Raw genomic sequence first — 22,587 nt, forward strand, 5'->3', positions numbered from 1 at the left:
TTTTCAAGGATCTTGGAGATAAAGGGGAGGTTTGATATTGGCCGATAATTGGACAGCTGACAGGGATCAAGGTCAGGTTTTTTAATCAGGGGTTTGATAACTGCTAGTTTAAAGGATTTGGGTACATAGCCAATCATAAGAGAAGAATTTATTATTTTTAGAAGCGGTTCAATTACTCCAGGCATTATCTGTTTGAATAGATGTGTCGGTAAGGGATCTAGTACGCAAGTTGAGGCTTTTGATGTAGAGATTAATGAAAGTAATTCAGTTTCTTTTAGGGGAGTAAAACATTCTAACTGATGATCTGATACAGTTATATTGTTAACTACAAGGTCACTTTCATTGTCTAACCTTAAATTAGTAGTTTGAATTTTTTGTCGGATATTCTCAATTTTGTCATTAAAAAAATTCATGAAGTCGTTGCTACTCCATACTGCAGGTGTGCATGTGTTGATAGTGGACTTATTCCTGGTTAATTTTGCTACAGTATTAAATAGGAATCTAGGATTATTTTTGTTATCTTCTATTAGGGAGGAGAGATATGTTGATCTCGCAGCACTAAGAGCTTTTTTATACTTCAGGAAGCTCTCCTTCCACGCCAATTTGAACACTACCAATTTTGTTTGACGCCATTTCCGTTCCAATTATCGAGTGGTCTGTTTTAATGTGCGAGTGTCATCATTATACCAGGGTGCTAATTTTTTTGTCTCTGACCATTTTCCTTTTTAGAGGAGCTACATTATCTAAAGTATGGCGGAATGTTGACTCTAAGCATTCAGTTGCCTGATCGAGTTCTGCAGGGGCTGACAGTGACCCAATCAAAGTTGACAGCTCTGGGAGATCATTTATAAAGCTCTGTGCAGTAGTTGACGTGAAAGTACGTTTAATACAGTAGCGTGGTGAGGTGCATATATTATTACTCAGACATATTTTGAATGAGATGAGACAATGATCTGAGATAACTTCAGACTGTGGAAGTATGACTATATTGTCTACGTTTAATCTGAATGTTAGTATTAGATCGAGGGTGTGACCACCATTATGGGTCGGTCCTATGACATTCTGCTTAATCCCGACTGAATCTAAGATGGACACAAACGCTGTTTTTAAAGGGTCTTCTGGGTTATCAAAGTGAATATTAAAATCTCCGACAACTAAAGCTTTGTCTAAGGAAATAACCAAATCTGAGATAAAATCTGCAAATTCAGAAAGAAACTCAGAATATGGCCCCGGGGGCCTGTAAATAATAAGCAATGGAATTAACTGGGTAGACTTATTTTTCGAGGCTACATACATTATATGAGTATGAAGAACTTCAAATGTATTAAATTTATAACCAGGTTTGTGTGTTACACCTAGATAATCGTTATAAATAACCGCGACGCCTCCTCCTCTGCCAGTTAGACGAGGCTGGTGTATATAACTGTATCCAGGAGGACTCGCTTCATTTAATGCTATATATTCATTTGGCTTAATCCATGTTTCTGTTAAACACAGTACATTAAACTCCTGATCAGTAATGAGTTCATTAACCATTAGCGCTTTAGATGTAAGAGATCTAATATTTAATAGCCCCACCTTTAGATCAAAGGTGCTGGCAGCAGCTGTACAGTCAGTATGATCTAATTTTATATTGATTAGGTTACTGGAACAAACTCTCTGAAAATTTCTACCTTTTTGTTGAGCTCGGGGAACAGACACAGTCTCGATGTAGTGGGCCCTGAGTGACGACTCTGTGCAGCTAGCAGACAGTCGGTTTAGCCTGTTCGTCTGCTCCCTGGCCTTGGCTCTGGATTGTCAGAAATATCATGTGCACAATTGTCATCTACAGCTGGATAGAGAAAAGTGTACATACTGGAATGCTGTCATTGAAAACCCAATAAAAAATAAGTTAAAAAAAACCCCAAAACTGTCAGCATGCCAGATTTTAAGTTGATGAACTTTTTTTTTCCCACTAATTTGGCTTTCAAAAGAACATTCCACATTGGCTGTTGAAGGCAGAATCCTATCCTACAGAGCAGAGGTCACTAACAGGCGGACCGCGGTCCGGGTCCGGACCCAGAAGCTGTCCCATACGGACCCGAACCTACAACCAAAACAGAAGGTTATGATTTAAAACCTGACGGGTCGCTTCTATTTTATCCCGGCGCAGCTTTTGCAGTCTTTACGGTAGTGGTTTAGTGGATGAGGAAACGCACAGACTAATTACATGCGAGTTAAGCCATTCCACGTGATACCACTCAGCCAATCAAGTCTGCAGCATTCCAGGCGGTAATTGCGACTCTACAGTGCAGACAGATGAGAGAGTTAGAGGCAAGTTACACATGAAAAGACGGTAGAAAGAAAAAGAAAGATAGCGATACATGTAGAAAACAAAGGGAGAGATACAGACAACTGAGCCGGAGAAAGTTGAGGAAAAAGACGAGTGAGACGGAGAAAGGGAAAGAAAAATAAGGAACAAATGACGCTTTCCAAAAAAAGAAAAGTGGACAGCGAAAATGGAGCATTTAATCCGGAATGGACACTCATTTCTGTTCATACTTCCTTCTGGGAGCATTAAACCAGTGTGTCTCATATGTTCAGAAACCGTGGCACTTTATTAAAAGTGCCAATGTGAAACGCCATAATGAGACAAAACAAAGGCTTTGAACAAACATACCCACTCAAATCTGAAGTGAGATCACAGAAAATAAGTAGTCTCAGAGTCCAGTATGACCAGTCCACCAGGATCCTGAGCCACACATTCACTGCCCAACAATGTGCTCATGACTGTTCCCTCAGAGTTGCTTGGATTTTGGGTCAACACAAAAGGCCATTTACTGATGGAGGGGTTGTCAAAGAATGCACGAGTGCAGTAGCTGAAACACTACTTGAGGGAAAACAAAAGCAAGAGCTTTGTGATAAAATAAAGCAAATACCCATGTGAGCATCATCTGCCACGAAGAAAAGTGAAATATTGACTCAGGATGTGCTAACCCAGCTAGATGAAGCCATGCGTAAGGCACCATGTGTAGGCTTAGCTGTGGGTGAGTCCACTGACGTGTGTGACAGTGCTCAGCTGGTAGTGTATGTCAGGTTTTTCAACACAGACCAGAAAGCATTCTGTGAAGACCTGTTAGGTGTCACTCCCCTTCAGACCAGTACAAGAGGAGGAGACATCTACCTGGCCATTAAGGAGATGTTAACAAAGAGAGGAATAAAGCCAAAAAAAGTGGTTTCAATAACCACAGATGGAGCCCCTGCTATGATCGGGAGAGAGAAGGGAGCTGTAGCAAGACTGAAAGAGGACAATCCTGAGCTCATAGCTTACCATTGCATCGTTCATCAATCCGTCCTCTGCGCCTCCCTGTCAGATGAGCATGTTGAGGTGATGAATACAATGATGAAAATGATCAGTTTTCTCAGGGCATCCTCTTCCTACCAGCATCGCATGCTTAGGGAATTCCTCAGAGAAGTTGATGCCAATGCTGATGATCTTTTGCTGCACAACAGTGTGAGATGGCTCAGCAAAGGCAGGGTGTTGGCGCGCTTTTGGTCCATTAGGAGGGAAGTAGCATCTTTTTCGGCAGAGCTCAGAAGTCAGAAGGCAACACAGTTTTCTCTCTTTTTAGAAAATGAGAAACAGATAGACAATGTGGCCTTTTTGGTTAAGATTAGAGGTCTGCGCGGGACAGAATTTTCAGTCCCGCGCCCGCCCACTCCCGCATTGTGCAGTCCCGCTCCCGCAAAGAATTATGATTTTCAGTCCCGCTCCCGCCCACGCCTGCCATATTTTGTCCCGCTCCCGCCCGCAAATCCCGCATGATGCAGACGTTCTCGTTATTTCTCACGAAAGTTCTTGTCATTGGCTTGGGGAATTAAACATGCTGAGCTTAGCTGAGCTCTCCACTGACCGATCCTTCATTTATTGTAAGTTTATTGTTTAGACTCTGACATTCTGCTGACACATTCCAAGTTGAGCGCTGCATGCGCTCATGATTGACAGCTCTCGCTTTGATTGACAGCTCTCGCTTTGCGCACTCGCACTCCCACTTCCGAGTCTGTGGCGTTATGATTCCAACCACGATTTCATTCTCCTCTCATATGAAGTGCTGCGCAACCACAACCAGCTCCTCAGATTATACACTGTCTATTTCTCGCTTTAAATTGAACAATCTGTGCGATACACAGTCCTTTTTAATACTAGTTAATACTTTTTAATACTTAGGACTAATACTCTTGACTTTTTAACGGTAAATGTACCTCTTTTTAAAGCAGCACTTACTTCTGAAGCACTGTGAGCTTCACTAGAGGAGCTCTGCTCTTCTGCCATGATCGGAGATCTCAAACACGGAAGAGCGGAAAGGAATCGGAAACGTACGCAAGATTAGACCACATCCGCAAATTTAGGCATCTTAAAATGTTTTTATTAATGCCAAATAAAATATCCAGCACAAATTATATACGATAGACATAAATTAATAATTTATAAATTTTATTTTAAACACGTTTTTAGTTAGCGGGACTGCAGCTTATCACCTCTCCCGCCCGCGCCCGCATTGTGCACTCCCCCTCCCGCCCGCGCCCACAATGAGCTTTCAAAATTTGCCCCGCGCCGCACTGCTTTGCGTCGGGTCCCGCGGGAGTGCAGGGCTGTAGTTAAGATCACTTCACATCTGAATGAACTGAATTTGAGGCTACAGGGCAAGGACGATTCAATTTGTGAACTGATGACAGCTGTCCGCTCCTTCAGAGGAAACTTGAGGTGTTCAAGGAAGACTTGCAGGGAGACTGTGCACACTTCCCAGCAGTGCAGGAACAGGTTCAGGGACAGCGAGACGTGTCTTCTTTTGTTGACTTTTTATTGATAAGCTGATTGTAAACTTCAGCAACCGTTTTGACAGCTTCAGCTTCGGACAGCAGCTCACCATGTTCATTCAGAACCCATTTCTCATCACAGATGTCAGGGGGTTCTCAAAGGAAGTGGCACAGCACTTTAAATGGGTAAATGCTGGGCCTCTGCAGATGCAATTGGTTGATCTCCAAGCAGATGTGGCCCTGAAAGAGCAGTTTGTAAGAACTGACCCTTCCACTTTCTGGCTCCAAATGGTCCCTGAGACAGCTTTCCCAGGTCTGAGGAAAGTAGCCCTATACATTTTGACCATGTTTGGCTCCACACACAACTGCGAGGCAGCTTTCTCCACAATGAACATAATCAAAACTCAATATCGTTCCAGGCTCACCAATGAGCACCTCCACATGTGTATGAGAATGGCCCGGACTCCATTCAAGCCCAGGTTTAAAATCCTGGCAGGACGAGCTAGAGCTCAATTCTCTCACTGAGCAAAAAAGTGGGGGAGTTGAATAGAAGAGGGGATGAAAGTGAGCCTCTAAAACTGTTCAGTTGTTAAGATGTGTTGAGATTTATTGTCTGTAAAATTGGTTGAGACTGTTGAGTCAACATGTGAAACAGAAAAGGGGAAATTCAAGCCTTTCCACCCTTTATTTTATTTTTCTGAAGTTAAGCACTTTATTTGAACATGCACAATTTTCACATTTTGTTTTCTCTTATTTTGAAATGCAGCCCTACTTTTATTTAGTAAATGAGAGAACATTATACATATCGGCAATCATACGTATATGTTCAGTTCTATGTTACCCGACAATTAATATTGTCAAAAAGTTTTCGAATTGTCCTGAATTCATTTGATTTGACAGTCAGGTATTGAATACATGCAGATGTTGATACAACTACTAGGCTACTTAAATATACATCACATTAAATAGTTAGACATTATGATCTTCCGGACCTTTGCTTCAAGAAATTTTCTCCAACTGGACCTCTTTAAATTTTAGTTGAATACCCCTGCTATAGAGGGACTGAACCTAAATGCATAAGGCAGGTGGTGCGCTGTACCTCAGGTCCAGTTCCTGTAAGTTCACTTCCATGAAGAGCAACTGGTGAGCACTCTCCTTCACTGTCTGACTCTGTCTCATCATGGTCATCCTGCATCTCCCTCTCCAAACCACTTTCCCTCCTCTCAGTACTGGGCTTACTACACTGACTGACCAAGTAGGAAGTAGTTTTTCTCTTCATTTTGACTGACAATATAAACATGATTCATACTTATTCAAACTCAATATTTTCTTTTAAATGGCACGGACACGGTGAAAGTGTTTCTAGCTTGTGGCTTACATGCTGGTAAATTAACAGCCTAAGTTAACCTGGCAAATTTTACTAGATCGTATCTGGTTCCATAACATGTAACTTACATAGATTAGCACAAGAAACATTTCAAATATAGTGAATAAACTTCATTCTGTTTGTTATAAACTTACCTGCGACGATTGTTAATTTCGCTGTCGTCAGCTGGCGGCGGACTTGTTGTTCTGTAATTGTGTTGGTGGTGGTTGATATTCAAGTTGAGTGCATTACTGCCACCTGCTGGTTTGGGTGGAGAACTACTGGTTTGAGAGCACGCTGTTGAATTGCGTCTGTATGCGAACAACTGCATACAGACATAGTTCAGCAAAAAAGTTGCCGACAAAGCGGTGTTGGGGTGGCCAGAGGGGTGGCCAGAGATTAATTTAGGGTGGCCTTGGCGACCACTGGCCACCCTGTGGCTCCACCCCTGCCACCCTTATCTGTATTGCAGCGTGCCTCGCCAGACGGCAGTCGGTGCCATTTTTATGATGGTCTTTGGTACGACTCGATCACGAGTACAGCTCACAATCTCCCAGTGGAGAGGCAGACACAAGGCCCACTAGCGGTGTTCATTAGAATAAACAGGTGATATTAAATCCTCATGACGTTCTGGACAGGGCTTTACATTAACTTTTTTGCTCACCGGCCATTGTGCCTAGTGGTTTTGCCAAGTCACTAGCCATTCAGCCTTTTCACTAGCCACAATTTTGTTGCCAGGAAATCACAGTTTTTTCTTCACCATGATACGTTAAAGTTAGGAAGATCTAGATTTAATTATGAATGGCAGCGTATAATGTATCTCTACAGTAGCACTCAGGTATTCAGTGCTGTTAAGGTCGCTCCCTATATGAAAACATGCAACCAATTCAGACAAAAATATAAACAGAGTATTCTGTTTATTGAACTCAAATTCAAGCCCCTTACAATATGAAATATCGTATAATATAAAAAATAACATTCAGTACAACTGAAGTGGGGGTGGCACGGTGGTGTAGTGGTTAGCGCTGTTGCCTCACAGCAAGAAGGTCCGGGTTTGAGCCCTGTGGCCGGCGAGGGCCTTTCTGTGCGGAGTTTGCATGTTCTCCCCGTGTCCGCGTGGGTTTCCTCCGGGTGCTCCAGTTTCCCCCACAGTCCAAAGACATGCAGGTTAGGTTAACTGGTGACTCTAAATTGAGCGTAGGTGTGAATGTGAGTGTGAATGGTTGTCTGTGTCTATGTGTCAGCCCTGTGATGACCTGGCGACTTGTCCAGGGTGAACCCCGCCTTTCGCCCGTAGTCAGCTGGGATAGGCTCCAGCCCGCCTGCGACCCTGTAGAACAGGATAAAGCGGCTACAGATAATGAGAGACAACTGAACTGATTCTAATATTAAAAGTCTAATTCAAAACTTTTATCATTGAAAAACATTTGATGTTTTCATATGCAAGTACTGTGTATTATCAAGTATTATTATGTATTATCTATTAATAGTGTGTGTGTGTGTGTGTGTGTGTGTGAACATGTGTAGAGAGAGACATTAAATGTCCTCATTACATTCATCATCAGATGAGTCTGAATGGTCCATGAAAAATGGTCTTCGTGACCTGAGGCTTCCAGCAGGCCGTAAGTTGATAGCTGGGGCGGATCAACTTCTTTCCAATCGCGTGAACGTTTCTAAACAGCAGCTCCATCCTCTCCAGCTCAGCCGACTTCATGACAGCCAGGGACTGAAAGCAATGCTGTCCTGTAGTAACCAGCTGTCTTTGCCTCTTTTGATGTTATAGTACCGATGTGTGCATTTGACTTTTCGTGGTCCTTTATAGTTTCGAGTTTAAAATTACTGGTGCCTGTCTTTGCCAGACTTTCTACAGTCTTCGCAGTACAGGGTATTTTCGGTTTTGCTATGAATCAGAATCAGAAACACTTTAATTGCCAGGTGTGCGAACACACACGAGGAATTTGACTCCGGTACCACTTAGCTTTCATAGTACAACACAGATAAAAGCGTACACACAAAACGAACAAACAAACAAACCACAGGAATGGTGCAATAGTAGGGAATAATAGGAAATAGTAGGAAATACAGAGAGAGAGTGTAACTGCAGTGATCTTCAGGGGAAGATTGTTGCTCCAGCAACGACCTTGAGGCAGTGCTGGCTGGGAGAGCCGAAGATAAGATTGGAATTTGTTTAGGCTTGAAACGGGTAGATGTGGCAGACTACCCCGCTCGTCCATTCTGCTCACTAAAATGATCCATATCTCTCTGCAAAGCCATCAACTTCTCCAATATGGAATCCACCGAGTGGCTCAAGTTTTTAAATAGCCACAGTCTGAGTGCCGACAGCTCTGCCCACCGCTTCAATCATGTCGGGCAGCTTTATGGGGCTTTGAACAGCTGTCACCGTTTTCTGATTTCCTCGATACACCAGGGCAATGCCTAGTCCAATCAGCAAAAGTCCTGTGATCATGGTTCCGAATAGGTAAATATCCTCAATGTGCTCCACAGAAAGAACTGCCAGGCACACGACACGACACTTCTCCCAGGCGTCCATCGTATATCCAGCTGCGAATGTTCCAGGAGGACAGGCTGGTTCCCCCGAACCCAGGCTTCTCGTTGAGAAGATTGCGTGAAGAGACCAGTTTATCAAATCCATGAATTTTGATTTGAAGAACAATGCAGAAAGGGTCTCTCAGACAAGACGAGTCAGCAGAGCAGAAGCAGGAAAGCTCAGGGGAGGAGAGGCAGAGCAATGCGAGATGAGAGGAAAAAAACACCTCCGCATTATGCTCCTATCAGGAGCACTATGTGGAAACATTTAAAAAACCTCAGCGCAGCAGCTTTCCATGAAAGCACGAAGAAGAATTAACACAACAATTACACAAAACATAGAAAGTACGGGAGAGCGAAGTCCCGAGGCAGCCGTCCGTGGCGCCATCTTGGATGGAAACTATGCCAATCTCGCCCGAACTTCCATTTGTCATTGAACTGTCTTATCTTCCTATTAGCGTCCAGCTCTGAGGCCCCCGCGGTCCGGACCTCAGTCATTTTTAAGAGCTGAAAATACATTTGTACGCTAAATATTCAACTGGATAAAAAATAAAGAATAACATTAAAACGTCTCCGTAAAAAGTGCATTGTTGATGTTAAATGTTAATTCTGTCTTCTGTGTCTGTTTCGTGCGCGCGACTCTGAGACCAAGAACACAAAAGCGAACGAGTGCGCGACTCGGGGGAGGAACGCAGTGCAGGAGACACGGGGTTTCCATGGTAACCATCACTTTCATCAAGCTGTTAAATTTACATTTTCGGAGCAGCGCAGTTGTAGCCTGCTTTATTTGTGATTTAAAAAATAAATCATTCAATAAGCCAAAGCAATAGAGTGGAAAGTTTCATCTTATGTTTGCCTTGGATAACTTTGCCTAAAACATGGTGGTGTATTGAGGTATTTCACCTGACGTCACAGGGTCACGTGACGCCCGGTGTCCACCATTTTGGACAGCAAGCTAGCTAATGTCAACAACAGTAGCTGGTATGTTACTGTAGCAATATTTACATTCAGTCATTTGGATGACTGTTAAAACCTTTCAGTCTCAAGTTTTTCCTTTACTGGATTTACTAGTTTACTGAGCTAGCGCGCGATGGCTCCCGGCTTGGCCGGCGAGCACGCGATGGCTCCCGGCTTGGCCGGCGAGCGCGCGATGGCTCCCGGCTTGGCCGGCGAGCACGCGATGGCTCCCGGCTTGGCCGGCGAGCGCGCTAGCTCAGTAAACTAGTAAATCCAGTAAAGGAAAAACTTGAGACTGAAAGGTTTTAACAGTCATCCAAATGACTGAACGTAAATATTGCTACAGTAACATACCAGCTACTATGTTGTTGACATTAGCTAGTGCTAACAGCTAGTTGCTAATACACTGCTACAACTACACCGACCCTAATAATACAGTTCTTGGTCATTGCCTGGTAACAGCAAATTTATAACGGGCCATGTCTCAACAGACTAAGAAGTTATTTCAATGACATTTAATAACATTTTGTTTATCCTGAGGACCGAAAGTAAATGAAAATGTGAACAAACCTTAGCTGTAATAAGATGGCGACCACCGGCTCCAGGGACGACCCGCTGATGTAGGCATGTTACCCAGCCTGACACAAAATATTTGTAGGCATCCAAACTCTTATACGCTTTCAGATCAATACCTGTGTATGGCGATGGGTTTTTAACGACATAGGTATACAGATCATGTGGGCCGAAGTCAGGTAAAGACGAGGGCTTCGTGTACTTCCGTACGTCAGTGAACAATCCTGGTGGAAGCAGGTAAACGTCGTTCTCTAAGCCTGCTAACCTCAATTTTTGCAAATCCCTCTCCCTCTGCTCGCCCTGTAAATGCCCTACGTCGCTGGATAGTGAAGGTGTTTTCTGCATCTCGCTCCTTTTTCTTTTATGTTTTTCATTTGTCGCCTTCCTCGCATTCAAACTGATTCGAGCCGTGACGTCCAAAATGGCAGCATCACATGACTTGGTCACGTGAGTGAAATACCTCAATACTGATTTCTTTCCCAGAATGTTTTTGTGTGTAGGTGTAACGGATGCCAGATTGTTAATGTATCTCAGTTCCATAGGCTACATGGTTAGGGGATCTTCTATCCTCATTGCTTGGGCCAGATCAAACCATTAAACAAACTTAAATTATTCTTACTCTTGCCACATACAGGATTTTTTTTTTTCAAAACTGATGATATTCAGTTCAAACACCAGGGCTCGACATTAGCACTTGCCCGATGGCCCGCCGGTGTTTTTTACGTCTTTCGTGCCAGTTCGGGCCACTAAATTTGGCCAAACAGTGGCCCGGGCGGGCCAGTACGTTTTCGATACAAATTAAATTTTATTACTCATATTTTACCCAGAATTGTGAAGAAATTGTTCGTAAAATGCACCTTTTCGATACGAGGTCCGCTGTCTTTGTTTACGTCACGCTCCGCTCCGCGGCAGGAGTGTGTCATCTTCGTGCATCGTCGAGATGTTCGGCGCTGTTCGGAAGCGTCATTTTGGTCGAGCGCCAGATCGAGGAGAGAAGGGCTGAGTTTACCAGAATCTCAGATGACCATCGGGACACACTTAGTAGCAGCAGGATGTGCACGCATTCAGGGCTCGACATTAACGGTTGTCTGCTTGTCCGGGACAAGTGAGACTTTATGTCGGACAAGTTCATCATCTCCGTTACTTGTCCGATCGGACAAGTGCCAAAATACACCGATATTCGGGTTACGTGTCAAATTTATCAGTTTATTCACATGATTTCCGAAGCATCTCACTCGACATATTGTTTTGATGAATCGCCGGATGTTTCTATTCGGAAAGAGCGATGTGCGCATGCGCAATATTCCACTTGCGAAACCGGCCAATACCGCTTCGTGTATTTGAGCTGAAAAGTAAACGGTCATTTATGATTGGTTTTAACCGTGTCATACACGTGGATTTGTTGATATTTCTGTTGGCGGGATCATTATTCAGCTGTATATTTACGTTGAGTGTGTGGTAAATTCCAAATCTCTGAATTGTTGTTGATGGTGTTCATTATATAGCCGAGCGTGTGGCGGGGTGTGCTGGGCTTGGAATGTGCGCCTGCGTGCGTGTGGATTGACGGAGTGAGGTAGGAGTGGGGAAAGTTATCAAGGAAATACCAGGCTGTCAAATGGCTGCTAATTAGGTTACTGGCTGTATTAATTAACTAATTAGTAATGGGAGCTTAGGAATTTGAAACAGGGCTCTATAATTTAGATATAATTATGGATTATTTAAAATGATCTTTTTTTGACCGTTAAATACCATACAGGAGCCACACTGAATAATTAATCAGTGGAGGATATATATTCAAAATTAATAATTTAAAAATGTATATATATAATTTTAATTTTCTGTTTTTCAATTTCTCAAAATAAATTAATGATTGATGGAGTCCAATTGATGGAGCAGAACTCAAGGGCTGAGAGATGAAGATGAATAGAAACTTTATTTGTATCCATTCATCTGTGAGTCAGTAGAGGTGTGGAGGTTTTCATAAGATATATTATCTTGTCATTTGATAACTAGATTTCAGTGTATAATAATCAGTGATTTACAGTATTAATCAGTCAATTTTGTTATCAGTTGTTTTTATTTGTAGCATTGTTGTTGTTTGTTTCTCTTGTCCAAACTAGTGATATCTCAAGTCATAAATTTTATGATAATGTTAGTTTTTGTGATATTTGTTCCTGAACTGCAGAGTACTGATCTGTGTATATATAATGGTTAGTGTTTCTGGATCTCATAGTATACTTATTTTGTTCTTAAAATTTTATGTTCATAATTTCTACTCTGTTGGGATATATTGCTTCTGAACTTCAGCAGAATAACTGGTGAATTATGGTATCAGTCAGTCTGTTTTACTATATTTTTGAACTTTTGCCTCAGTATATCAAGTATTGATTACTTTTGATTCATAGATATTATGCATATGTTGTGAATTTGGAAACAAATGCCATAAAGATTGGGTTACAAATAGTTTTGTGGGGGTTTTTTTCTCAAATATTTCTTCGGACAAGTCAACTTCACATTCGGACAAGTAAATTTCCTTTCAACTTGCCCGACAGGACAAGCGGTTTCAAAAGTTAACGTAGAGCCCTGCCATTTTAGATGAGAGTGTGGAAGAGGAAAGCTATTGCACTAAACTATAAACCTTAAATTGACTTTATTGCTATTTCAGTGCAGTGCACATTTTCAGAAGCAAAACGTTTTATATATTTATTTCAATTTGATTTGACTGTTTTTGACTGTTTTTGAGTCCATTGCTGGTAATTTGGACCGAGTTACTGTCTTTTGTCAGTATTGTTTTCAGGTACAAAATCAAAATATAAAGTTGTGATAATCTTGAGAAGGCTCTTTTTAATTTTAGGGGGGGGTCATTATTTATGGGGGAGGGGGGCTATGAATTTATGGGGGGGTCATGAAAAAGTGACACTACTTTGTACGGAGATGAGGAGATTATTGCCTCCTACAATGATGTGGCTTGGGGATATTCTGCAAAAATGTTCAGCCTCGCTGCGCTCGGCAACAACATGTACCCCTAAAGTCTACTTTTCTAGCCAAAAATCAATGACATAGTGTATTATGAACTGTATGAAATGTGGTGGCCTGAGTGCGGGTACCGCGCGCATTCGGGCCACCACATTTTCCATTTGGGCCAGTAACTTTTCAATTCCACTGGCCCAATGGGCCACCAGTGGTAAATGCTTAATGTCTAGGCCTGAACACTATTAAAAGTAATTTCAGGAATAGATCTCTGGTGTGGCGTGTAATTCACTCTCTCATTGAAATATGGCGGAAATGTTTCGGCGCACGCTTTGCGCATCACGGACCTCGGTGATTTTAAAATGCTGCTCCGGCCCTGATCATCTCTGCCCCTTTTTCCCTGAGCAGCAGGGTTTGAAACTCCAGCTATACGCCGCCACATAGTGCGCTTGTCAGTCGTCAGCAACTTTGTTGCTTCGTTCATTAACCGCAGGTTACCACATCACTGATTTTATCTGAGCCGTTAACGAACGTTCTAAACAATTCTAACATGTTGTCAGAATGTTTATGCAGGTGCTCATGGGAGTTGTAGGCGTGTAATATTACACTGCAATGCGTTTATTATATCCGATGCCTTCAGAGAAAACTACAATTAAAATATATCGTCATACCGCAGAATAAACCACCCGCCAAAGTGGCTAGTGGGACTAAAGTCATTACCCGCCAAAGCCCAATTTTACCCGCATTTGGCGGGTGGGCGGGTGCTAATGTAAAGCCCTGGTTCTGAATAATAAAGTTAATTTTTCACACTCATTGTAGGAGCCAAACTTTTAATTTAAACTTGCTTTGGTTTAGAGATTCATATTTTTTGCTTTCGATTTACTGGCACGTAGCTTGGAACTTTTATTTTGACGGAGCCTTAGGTCACCTGTTCAGGTAGAAGATGGTGCCCTCTGTGTGCTCAGTCGAGTCTCAGTTCGACAATGGAAGATGCTGGAGACCAGTAGTTGTGGGGTTTTATTTATTTATTTATTTAAACCGCTTCAAAGCTATGCGTGAACAATTAGACTTAAAGGAGAACTGAAGTCATTTTTAAACTTGCTTTATTTCTTAACGTGTTATTCAGTTACATTTTCGGTTTTAGTAACCTTATATCGTGACTCGTATTGGCAACTAATTGCAATTAAATATTATACTTATCGGCCTATTCGGTTTTTGTAGGCCGTGATGTGGTTCGTTTTAGGTAAACAAAGCAAACATTTAAAATGAAACAACTCTTTATTCCTTTCAGAAAACTGAAAGATGGGTTCTCGGTATGGCCATGGGTGCGTTCATTCCCCAGAAGAACCGCCTCCTTCCATTCTGCCATCAACTGATCGTGTTCAAATAATGCTGTGGAGAAATCACTGAACTTGATTTTATCCAGTCTACGGCTGTGACGTGACCCTCGTGATTACTGATAGACTGTCTCAGTGTCACCTGCGAATAAACAATCACGTTTTAGAAAAGAAATGAAAAAACATCCACTTTCAAAGCCGCTTCATAGTAACGAGTAACGAGGACCCTGATAGAAATGTAGTGGAGTAAAAAGTACGATATTTGTCTTTCAAATGTAGTGAAGTTAGTCATAAGTTTCCAAAAAAATACTTAAGTAAAGTACCGATACTCAAAAAGTGGACTTCAGTACAGAACTCAAGTAAATGTACTTCATTACTGTCCACCTCTGGAGATAAGCGCGTAACAACTAAACAGCATCCACAGTGTTTTGACTTTGTTAGACCACTACACTCATCATCTTTAAAGTCAGTATTAAATCTGTTGATGAAGTGTGTGTCATTGTGTCTCTGCAGGTTGGTGCGGTGTGGTGTCTCAGATGAAGGCTGTGCTGCTCTGAGTTCAGCTCTGAGATCAAACCCCTCACACCTGAGATACCTGAATCTGTCCTGGAATAATCTGGGAGACTCAGGAGTGAAGCGTCTCTCTGCTGTACTGGAGAATCCTCACTGTAAACTGGAGACACTGGGGTAAGATCATCTCTCTGAGAGTCACATGACCTGCTCCTCAGTAAGACCCATTCTCTAATAGTGAGACTGAAGCAGAGGTTTTAGCTTCATCATCAGTGTCCTGAGGAGGAAGATTGTTTCTGTTCACTGCACACTGATGATTTGTCACAGAGTCTTTGGGTCAGATGGACGTATGTGAGAAGCTGCAGCACAAAACGGGACTTGATCCGACTGCGATGTGTCTGAACTCACTGTGAAATTTACTACAACACTGTAACGAATCCCACAAACTGCACCTGAGACTCAAACTAACTGCCCTCTGTGTGAGCAGCAGTGACATGGTGGAAATGATCTCGGGAATACAAAATTTGAAAACTAAAATGAGACGTTAATGCCAAAGAATTGATTAAAAGCCAATTTTTTTTAAATAAAAAAAAAATTAAAGAAAAATTAAATGGGGCCGTCCATAGTAACCGTCTTTCTGTTGATTTTTGAATAATTCAAATAATGTAATATAGTAATAAATATAGCCGCAAGCAGCGATCATCGGGATCCAAGCAATAAGGGGCCAAGTGAGACCACACCCGATTTTAAATTTCTTACTTAAGAGGTTCTTAAAGCGAGACGGCCTTTCGATTTCATAAAACCGGTGAAATTTAGTTGCGTCTGAAATGTGGTGATTGTGATATCTGTTTATTTCTGTAATATCTCACAAAATATCAGGCCATTCTGGGGCTGGGAAGTTATTTAATTTGAGGGGATTAAAGCAAATAATGGGCATGAAATCGCTCGCTTGGCGCAGTCAAGCAGACAGAGGAAGTCCGTGTGCGCATGCGCAGGTTTACCTTCTTCTTTTGGGTTTTACAGCAGCTGGCATCCACAGTGTTGCATTACTGCCATCTACAGGTTTACCTTTGAGCGTGCACTGACAGTTCCATCATTCTGTCGCTAAACGAACAGCTGATACACCGAGGTGCTCGCTGAGTGCCCATATTTATTAGTTTGGCCCTGCGTTTCCTTTCCTTCGTATATAACATTACGTCTTTTTCTTCTCGCTTTCCGTTACTGTAGTCGCTCTTTCATGTTTCATTCGCACACTCACGCCCTCCATTTTTCTCTCCTGTTTCAAATTTGTATCCCACAATGCCTTGCGTGAACGGGGAAAGCCCACCATGTGAAGGTATCTTGAATTGGGTCATGGTGAAGCAGGAAAAAATAGCGGAGAATTTAGGGCCATGTGGCTAAAGGCACTCTACCTTTAAGATATTACAATATTTCAGTTTTAGCGCCCCCTGTGGACAAAATGCGATGGTTAATAATGAAAATTGAGACGACTGCAGTCAGTCCTATCTCTCTGAAACGATCAAACATTTAGATTCTACCAGCAGATTGCGCTCCATCCAAAAGCTGAAATATGCAGGCATCACAGAGCCATGTAATCGGCACGGTGGTGTAGCGGTTAGCGCTGTCGCCTCACAGCAAGAAGGTTGTGGGTTCGAGCCCTGTGGCCGGCGGGGGCTTTTCTGTGTGGAGTTTGCATGTTCTCCCCGTGTCTGCGTGGGTTTCCTCCGGGTGCTCCGGTTTCCCCCACAGTCCAAAGACATGCAGTAGGTTAATATGGGACGGCCTTGAGCGAGGCACCGAACTCCCAACTGCTCCCCGGGTGCTGTTAGCATGGTGTGATGAATAAAGTTGTTTTCTTTCTTAATTTACCCATAATTTTTTTTCCTGTGTGTGTGCGTGCTCGCTCGCTGATTTGTTCACTTGTGTGCATGTGTTCGCTGCTGCAGATGGGTGTTAAATGCAGAGGAGAAATGTCGCTGTGTAACTTCTATAAGTTTATCTGGAGATGTTTACTGAATTGGGCTCACAATCACTCGTGTACACTTGTGCCGCTCGTCAAACACAAAGCTTAAACATGGCCACATAAACAAATCCACAGTTAGGATTACGCCATGTGAAAGGCCCCAATAAACCAAGTTTGGTGCCTGTGTGAGTTACAGTTTTCTGTCCACTTACTTTTAGGAGATTATTATTATTATTATTATTATTATTATTAAAAGAAAACCAACAGGGTTCCTACAGTTTTGCTCCATGGGCCCTAGTAATATAGTAATAAAAGGATAAAGTAGTAAATATTCTCTCAGGACGTCTCCGTCTCGCTGCTCTGAACAGGGTTGCCAGATCTACGTTACAGAAGCAGCTCAGTGGATCAGCAGGATTAAACCCATGCAGTTTTCCTCAGTAGTGCTTTCACTAAAATCATCTCCTATTCCACATTTAGTCATAAATACAGACTGTCTGTGAGTAAACCCACTGACTCCGTTCCATTCATACAGTAACTCAGAGCTAAAGTGGAGAACAGGATCAATAGGTGTGTGAGAGGAGATCACAGGGCACGACCACTACGCTCTGTTTTATTCTACAGATATGATTAACATCAGGTTCACAAACATCACCAATCCATGGGAAAACACACACACACACACACACACAACTGTAAAGAAGAAGAATTCTTTTCTGAAATTAAAACTCTACCTGAAATAGCAATTCCTTGCAACAGATATTGCCACGTGAGGTTGATGAGGTTCCCGACACACAATCCAGTTAAGCACTCACAGAAAGTTCAATGAAATGAGATGGTGGTTTATTCCATTAAGACAATTCCGGTTTACTTTACGGTTGCGAACAAAGGATCAAAAAGGGAAACTAAAGTAAAGCTCTGTTAGTTTAGTCGGTTATTCCAATGCATTCGGCTTATTGCGGTCGGAAAACTATTCCGCCTCGTCATCTACCTTACCCCTGATTCAAAGGACTAATTAAAGCTCGCAGTTACGCGCCACACCGGCACGTCAAGGGGAGTGGCTACATACCACATGACAGGTAAGACAATCAGGTAAGTATCTAACATAATTCTAACATAATTCCTTTTCCAGGTTACCAAACTAAATCATATAGAAACAACAAATACTAAGTCATACAGCAACCTAAATATGGCTCCTACACTACCATACATTGAAAAATGCACCAATTTGAACATAACAGGTGATTTAAAAATCTATATTTCACTACTTGTGTTTGCAGAAACATTTTTGAAGCCTTTGACATGACCTGGTTTTCTGCGTTCATTAATAATAAAACATGGTCTAATCTTCATCCAAGTCAGAAGACTCGACAAACCCATTCTGTCTAAAGAAAACACACTCGCACTTGTTCTTGTCAGTCCTGAATAAACCATTTAAACATCCACACTCTGGGTTTTAAAGTGTGTGACCCTCTCTGATAACGACTTCTCCAAAAGCTAATGAGAGTCCGACCCTGTTCTATAAAATACACACACAGTCTGATTACTGACCGTCTGATCTTCTCAGGAAAGAGCTGTTCATGTGAACTCTGATTAAAGAGAGATTTTGTAGAGATGTGTGAAGCAGGAAAACGTGACTAAAACAGCGTTTGTAAAGAGCGAGTGTGTGTGACTCGGTCCACAGGAAGATAAATTGTCTCCAAACAGAGCAGATTCAGTGCTGTTGCTCCTCTGCCTAAGATCGAGGCATCCTGCAAAAATCACTCCAAGAGCACAGCATGGAATACTGAAGGAGGAGAAAGAGAAAGCAAAGGAGAGCAGAACAGCTGCAGAAATCTCTAGAACTCACTAAAGTCTCTGTTCATGTGTCCACTGGAAGAAACAACACTGAACAATAAAACTGTTCTAAATTACAGAGAAAGTCTGTTTAACAAAACCAATGAAAATCATTTCCATCCAACACTAATCAGGTATTCTTCTACAGACTGAACGATTATGGAGCGATATTCTCTCTCACACACACACACACACACCTCGAATTTAAAGACACGAAGCGAATCTTGATGATCATAAACTGAGACAGTGAAGTGTGTGTCATTGTGTCTCTGCAGGTTGGAGCGGTGTGGTGTCTCAGATGAAGGCTGTGCTGCTCTCGCTTCAGCTCTGAGATCAAACCCCTCACACCTGAGACACCTGGATCTGACTGGGAATAAAATCGGAGACTCAGGAGAGAATCTGCTCTCTGCTCTTGAGGATGATGAGCGTTACAAACTACAGACACTGTGGTGAGTAATGACTTTTTTAGTTCAATGTTGGGGAAGAAGAAAAATCTTTTAACCTCGTTATCATTTTTGTTTAATTTCAGTAAAGATCACATGACCAGGCCATGAAATGAAACCAGTTTTAGAAATTTTCACTGTGTTCTATTTAATCAGATGTGGGTTTTTTTTCCTTCTCACAATTACCTTTAATGTTGTTTAGTGGTCAAGTCAACTTTATTGTCAAATATGCTCTACATGCTCGACATACAGCACAGATGAAATATCAGTCCTCTCTGACCCACGGTGCAAACAGGCAATGCAATAAATAAAAATAGAATAATTGAAAAAAAACAAACAATATAAACAGTATAAACACACTAGATAGGAACTAGACATAGACTAAACACTCAAACAATATAAACAGTATAAATAAACAGTATAAACACTAGATAAGAACTAGACATGGACTAAACACTCAAACAATATAAACAGTATAAATAAACAGTATAAACACTAGATAAGAACTAGACATGGACTAAACACTCAAACAATATAAACAGTATAAATAAACAGTATAAACACGAGATAAGAACAAGACAGACTAAACACTCAGACAATATAAACACTCTAGATATGAACTAGACATAGACTAAACACTCATATATACACATATATATATATATATATATATATATATATACACACACACACACACACATATAAATTGGTTCAAATAACCAAACAGTCAAGAGCACTTGAGGTATAGCACAGGGATGAGAATTTTCCGCAGAATTCCGAGTTTTTCCCACTGAAAATGTCATTTTTGTGAAACGTGTAAATCCGTTGAGAAATTTTTTTTTTGGGGGGGGGGGGGGGGTCGGCAAGAGGCTTGTGGTGGCACAAGCAGGCAGGACCGACCGCCCGCAGCATCTGTTGCGAGTGCAGGGAAAGGCCTACCGGCATTCTAGTAACGTGTTTGGCTCCACTCATATGTAAAACGCATCACACATCTCTAAGCATTTTCATCTCCCATCTGTTCAGCATTGTCTCTGGTCTAGGAAACACACGTACAAACCGGTTATTTCTAGCGTCAAGTTTATTTAGTTCTAGCATTTTTATAACACAAAATAGTTTTCAGTAACTCATCACGCGAACTCCACACACTTCCTGTTTGTTGTGAGAAACCGAGGGACTGTACCATTGGCTTGTTATGGAGGGGTTTCGCGGGTGTTTGGTAGAACGGACTATTTTATCGGGGGTGTTTTACTGGTGTTGGGGAAACATGTATTTTACTGTGCACTGAAGGGTTTTTGGTTAATGAAAATTATTTTGGATGTTTGTATATTTTGTGTTTGTTTCTTTAAATTGTTATTTTGTATTTAGGATGTTATTATTTAGTTGATTGATTAATTTTGCAATTTGGGCTCAAGTGTGGGTGGGGCTGCGGGTATGTAAGCTCTGCAGTAGCTCCAGAGCCTCAGTTGTGGTTGGAGCGTCTTGTTTGAAGGTGCTGTGGTTTGGCTGACTAAGGCTACGTTCACACTGCAGGCTGAAGTGACTCAAATCCGATCTTTTCGCCCATATGTGACCTGTATCCGATCTTTTATTGACGATATGAACGACACAGATCCGATTTTTTCAAATCCGACCCAGGCCGTTTGGATATGTGGTCCTAATTCCGATTCCTATCCGCTCTTTTCATATGCGACTTCAGTCTGAACCGCCAGGTCGCATTCATCCGACTTACACGTAATCAACAAGCCACAAACGTCACTATTCTGCGCTGAAGTAGGCGGCGGGTCTCTCAAAAAAGTTACAACAACATGGCGCATAATCACGGGCGCAGATAGAGGGTGGGACGGGTGGGATTTGTCCCACCCAGATTTAAATTAACTTCGCTCGGTCCCCCCCACTTATAGGGAGGAAAAAACGTCTATGCTGTCTTTCTTTACATAAGGCAAACCTCACGGAAAAATCAAAAGACTAATTACCATTCGGTTTATTGAGGTGCACAGCAGTGTATACATAGTTGCAACAACTCACAAACAAAACAAAGACTGATATTCGGTTGGTTGAGCTGCGCAGACTGCACAGGTTGCGAGCTCGAGCTTGGTTGCTATGGTAACCCACAACAAGTTTGACAGGCATATCGGGGTTGGTTTGCTGGCAGCTTTGTTCCCTCCAGTTCAAAAAACGTATCTGCGCCCCTGCGCATGACGTCAATGCGAGGGACGCTTCGGGCTGTGAAGGTTCTGAATCTTCTCAATGGAAGGACGCAGAGGTTAGGGAGCTGATTTCCATTTGGGGGGATGCAGCTATTCAAGCTAGATTGGATGGGTCATACCGCAACCGGGCGGTTTTACTTCCGTAAACACTGGCCATGCTCACTGCGTGTGACGTCGTCGTATCCTGCAATGCGCATGCGGAACACTTTTAGGTCGCTTTTCGTTCATACTGAGGATCACATACAAGTCGCATATATTTGTTAATGTGAACGACCTCACAAAAAAATTGGAATTGAGCATTAAGCCTTGCAGTGTGAACGTAGCGTAATAGTTTTGTTCAGGGTCTTTTTTGATTTACTCTGGCAAACTTGAAGCCTCTTTATTTTTGTTTTCTTATTTTGTTTGTGGGGCGGCACGGTGGTGTAGTGGTTAGCGCTGTCGCCTCACAGGTCTGGGTTCGAGCCCCGGGTCCGGCGAGGGCCTTTCTGTGTGGCATTTGCATGTTCTCCCCGTGTCCGCGTGGGTTTCCTCCGGGTGCTCCGGTTTCCCCCACAGTCCAAAGACATGCAGGTTAGGTTAACTGGTGACTCTAAATTGAGCGTAGGTGTGAATGTGAGTGTGAATGGTTGTCTGTGTCTATGTGTCAGCCCTGTGATGACTATTTTAAGAAAAGTTTTGAAAATAGAAAAAATATATTTTTGGAGGAAGAAGTTTTCCGGCTCTCTGTCTGCTCCACTGCCGTCCATCCTTGCAACAAGTTTATAAACGTTTTAAACCTTCATTGAATTTGAAATCATATATATATATTAGTATGTGTGGGAAAGGGGGATTGTGAATTGGGCAGATGCCCCCTAGACCGGCCAGGCATTTCAGAGTTTTTTTAAATGTCCCATTCTCATCCCTGATAGCAGGTAAACATGAAACAAGCAGTGTAAACAAACTAGCAGCTGTTAAGGTGAGGTAGTGCGGAATAGTGCAAATGAGCGAGGTAAAGTGAGATGTGCGGTCCCTGAGTTCAGTGCGTTAATGAACGATGAGGTGTGTGTGTGTGTGTGTGTGTTGGGGGGGGGGGGGGGGCTGTGAG

General features: G+C 42.3%; 1 protein-coding gene across 11 annotated transcripts in view; it reads left to right on the forward strand.

Moving 5' to 3' along the window:
- The window catches only part of LOC132882239 (NACHT, LRR and PYD domains-containing protein 12-like), a 1,431,284-nt gene that overhangs the window by 137,015 nt on the left and 1,271,682 nt on the right, over positions 1 to 22,587 (forward strand). For 7 of the 11 annotated variants that reach the window (XM_060915509.1, XM_060915503.1, XM_060915508.1 and 4 more), the window contains one exon: positions 15,061 to 15,234. The exons of 2 other annotated variants lie outside the window; for them this stretch is intronic. In XM_060915509.1, the coding sequence (XP_060771492.1) occupies positions 15,061 to 15,234 (174 nt within the window). Of the gene's footprint in view, positions 1 to 15,060; positions 15,235 to 19,128; positions 19,303 to 22,587 lie in introns of all 11 variants that reach the window. 2 more of the 11 variants (XR_009654134.1, XM_060915512.1) reach the window with 1 other exon arrangement.

This window comes from Neoarius graeffei, chromosome 2 (genome assembly GCF_027579695.1).
Source record: "Neoarius graeffei isolate fNeoGra1 chromosome 2, fNeoGra1.pri, whole genome shotgun sequence".
NCBI lineage: Eukaryota > Metazoa > Chordata > Actinopteri > Siluriformes > Ariidae > Neoarius > Neoarius graeffei.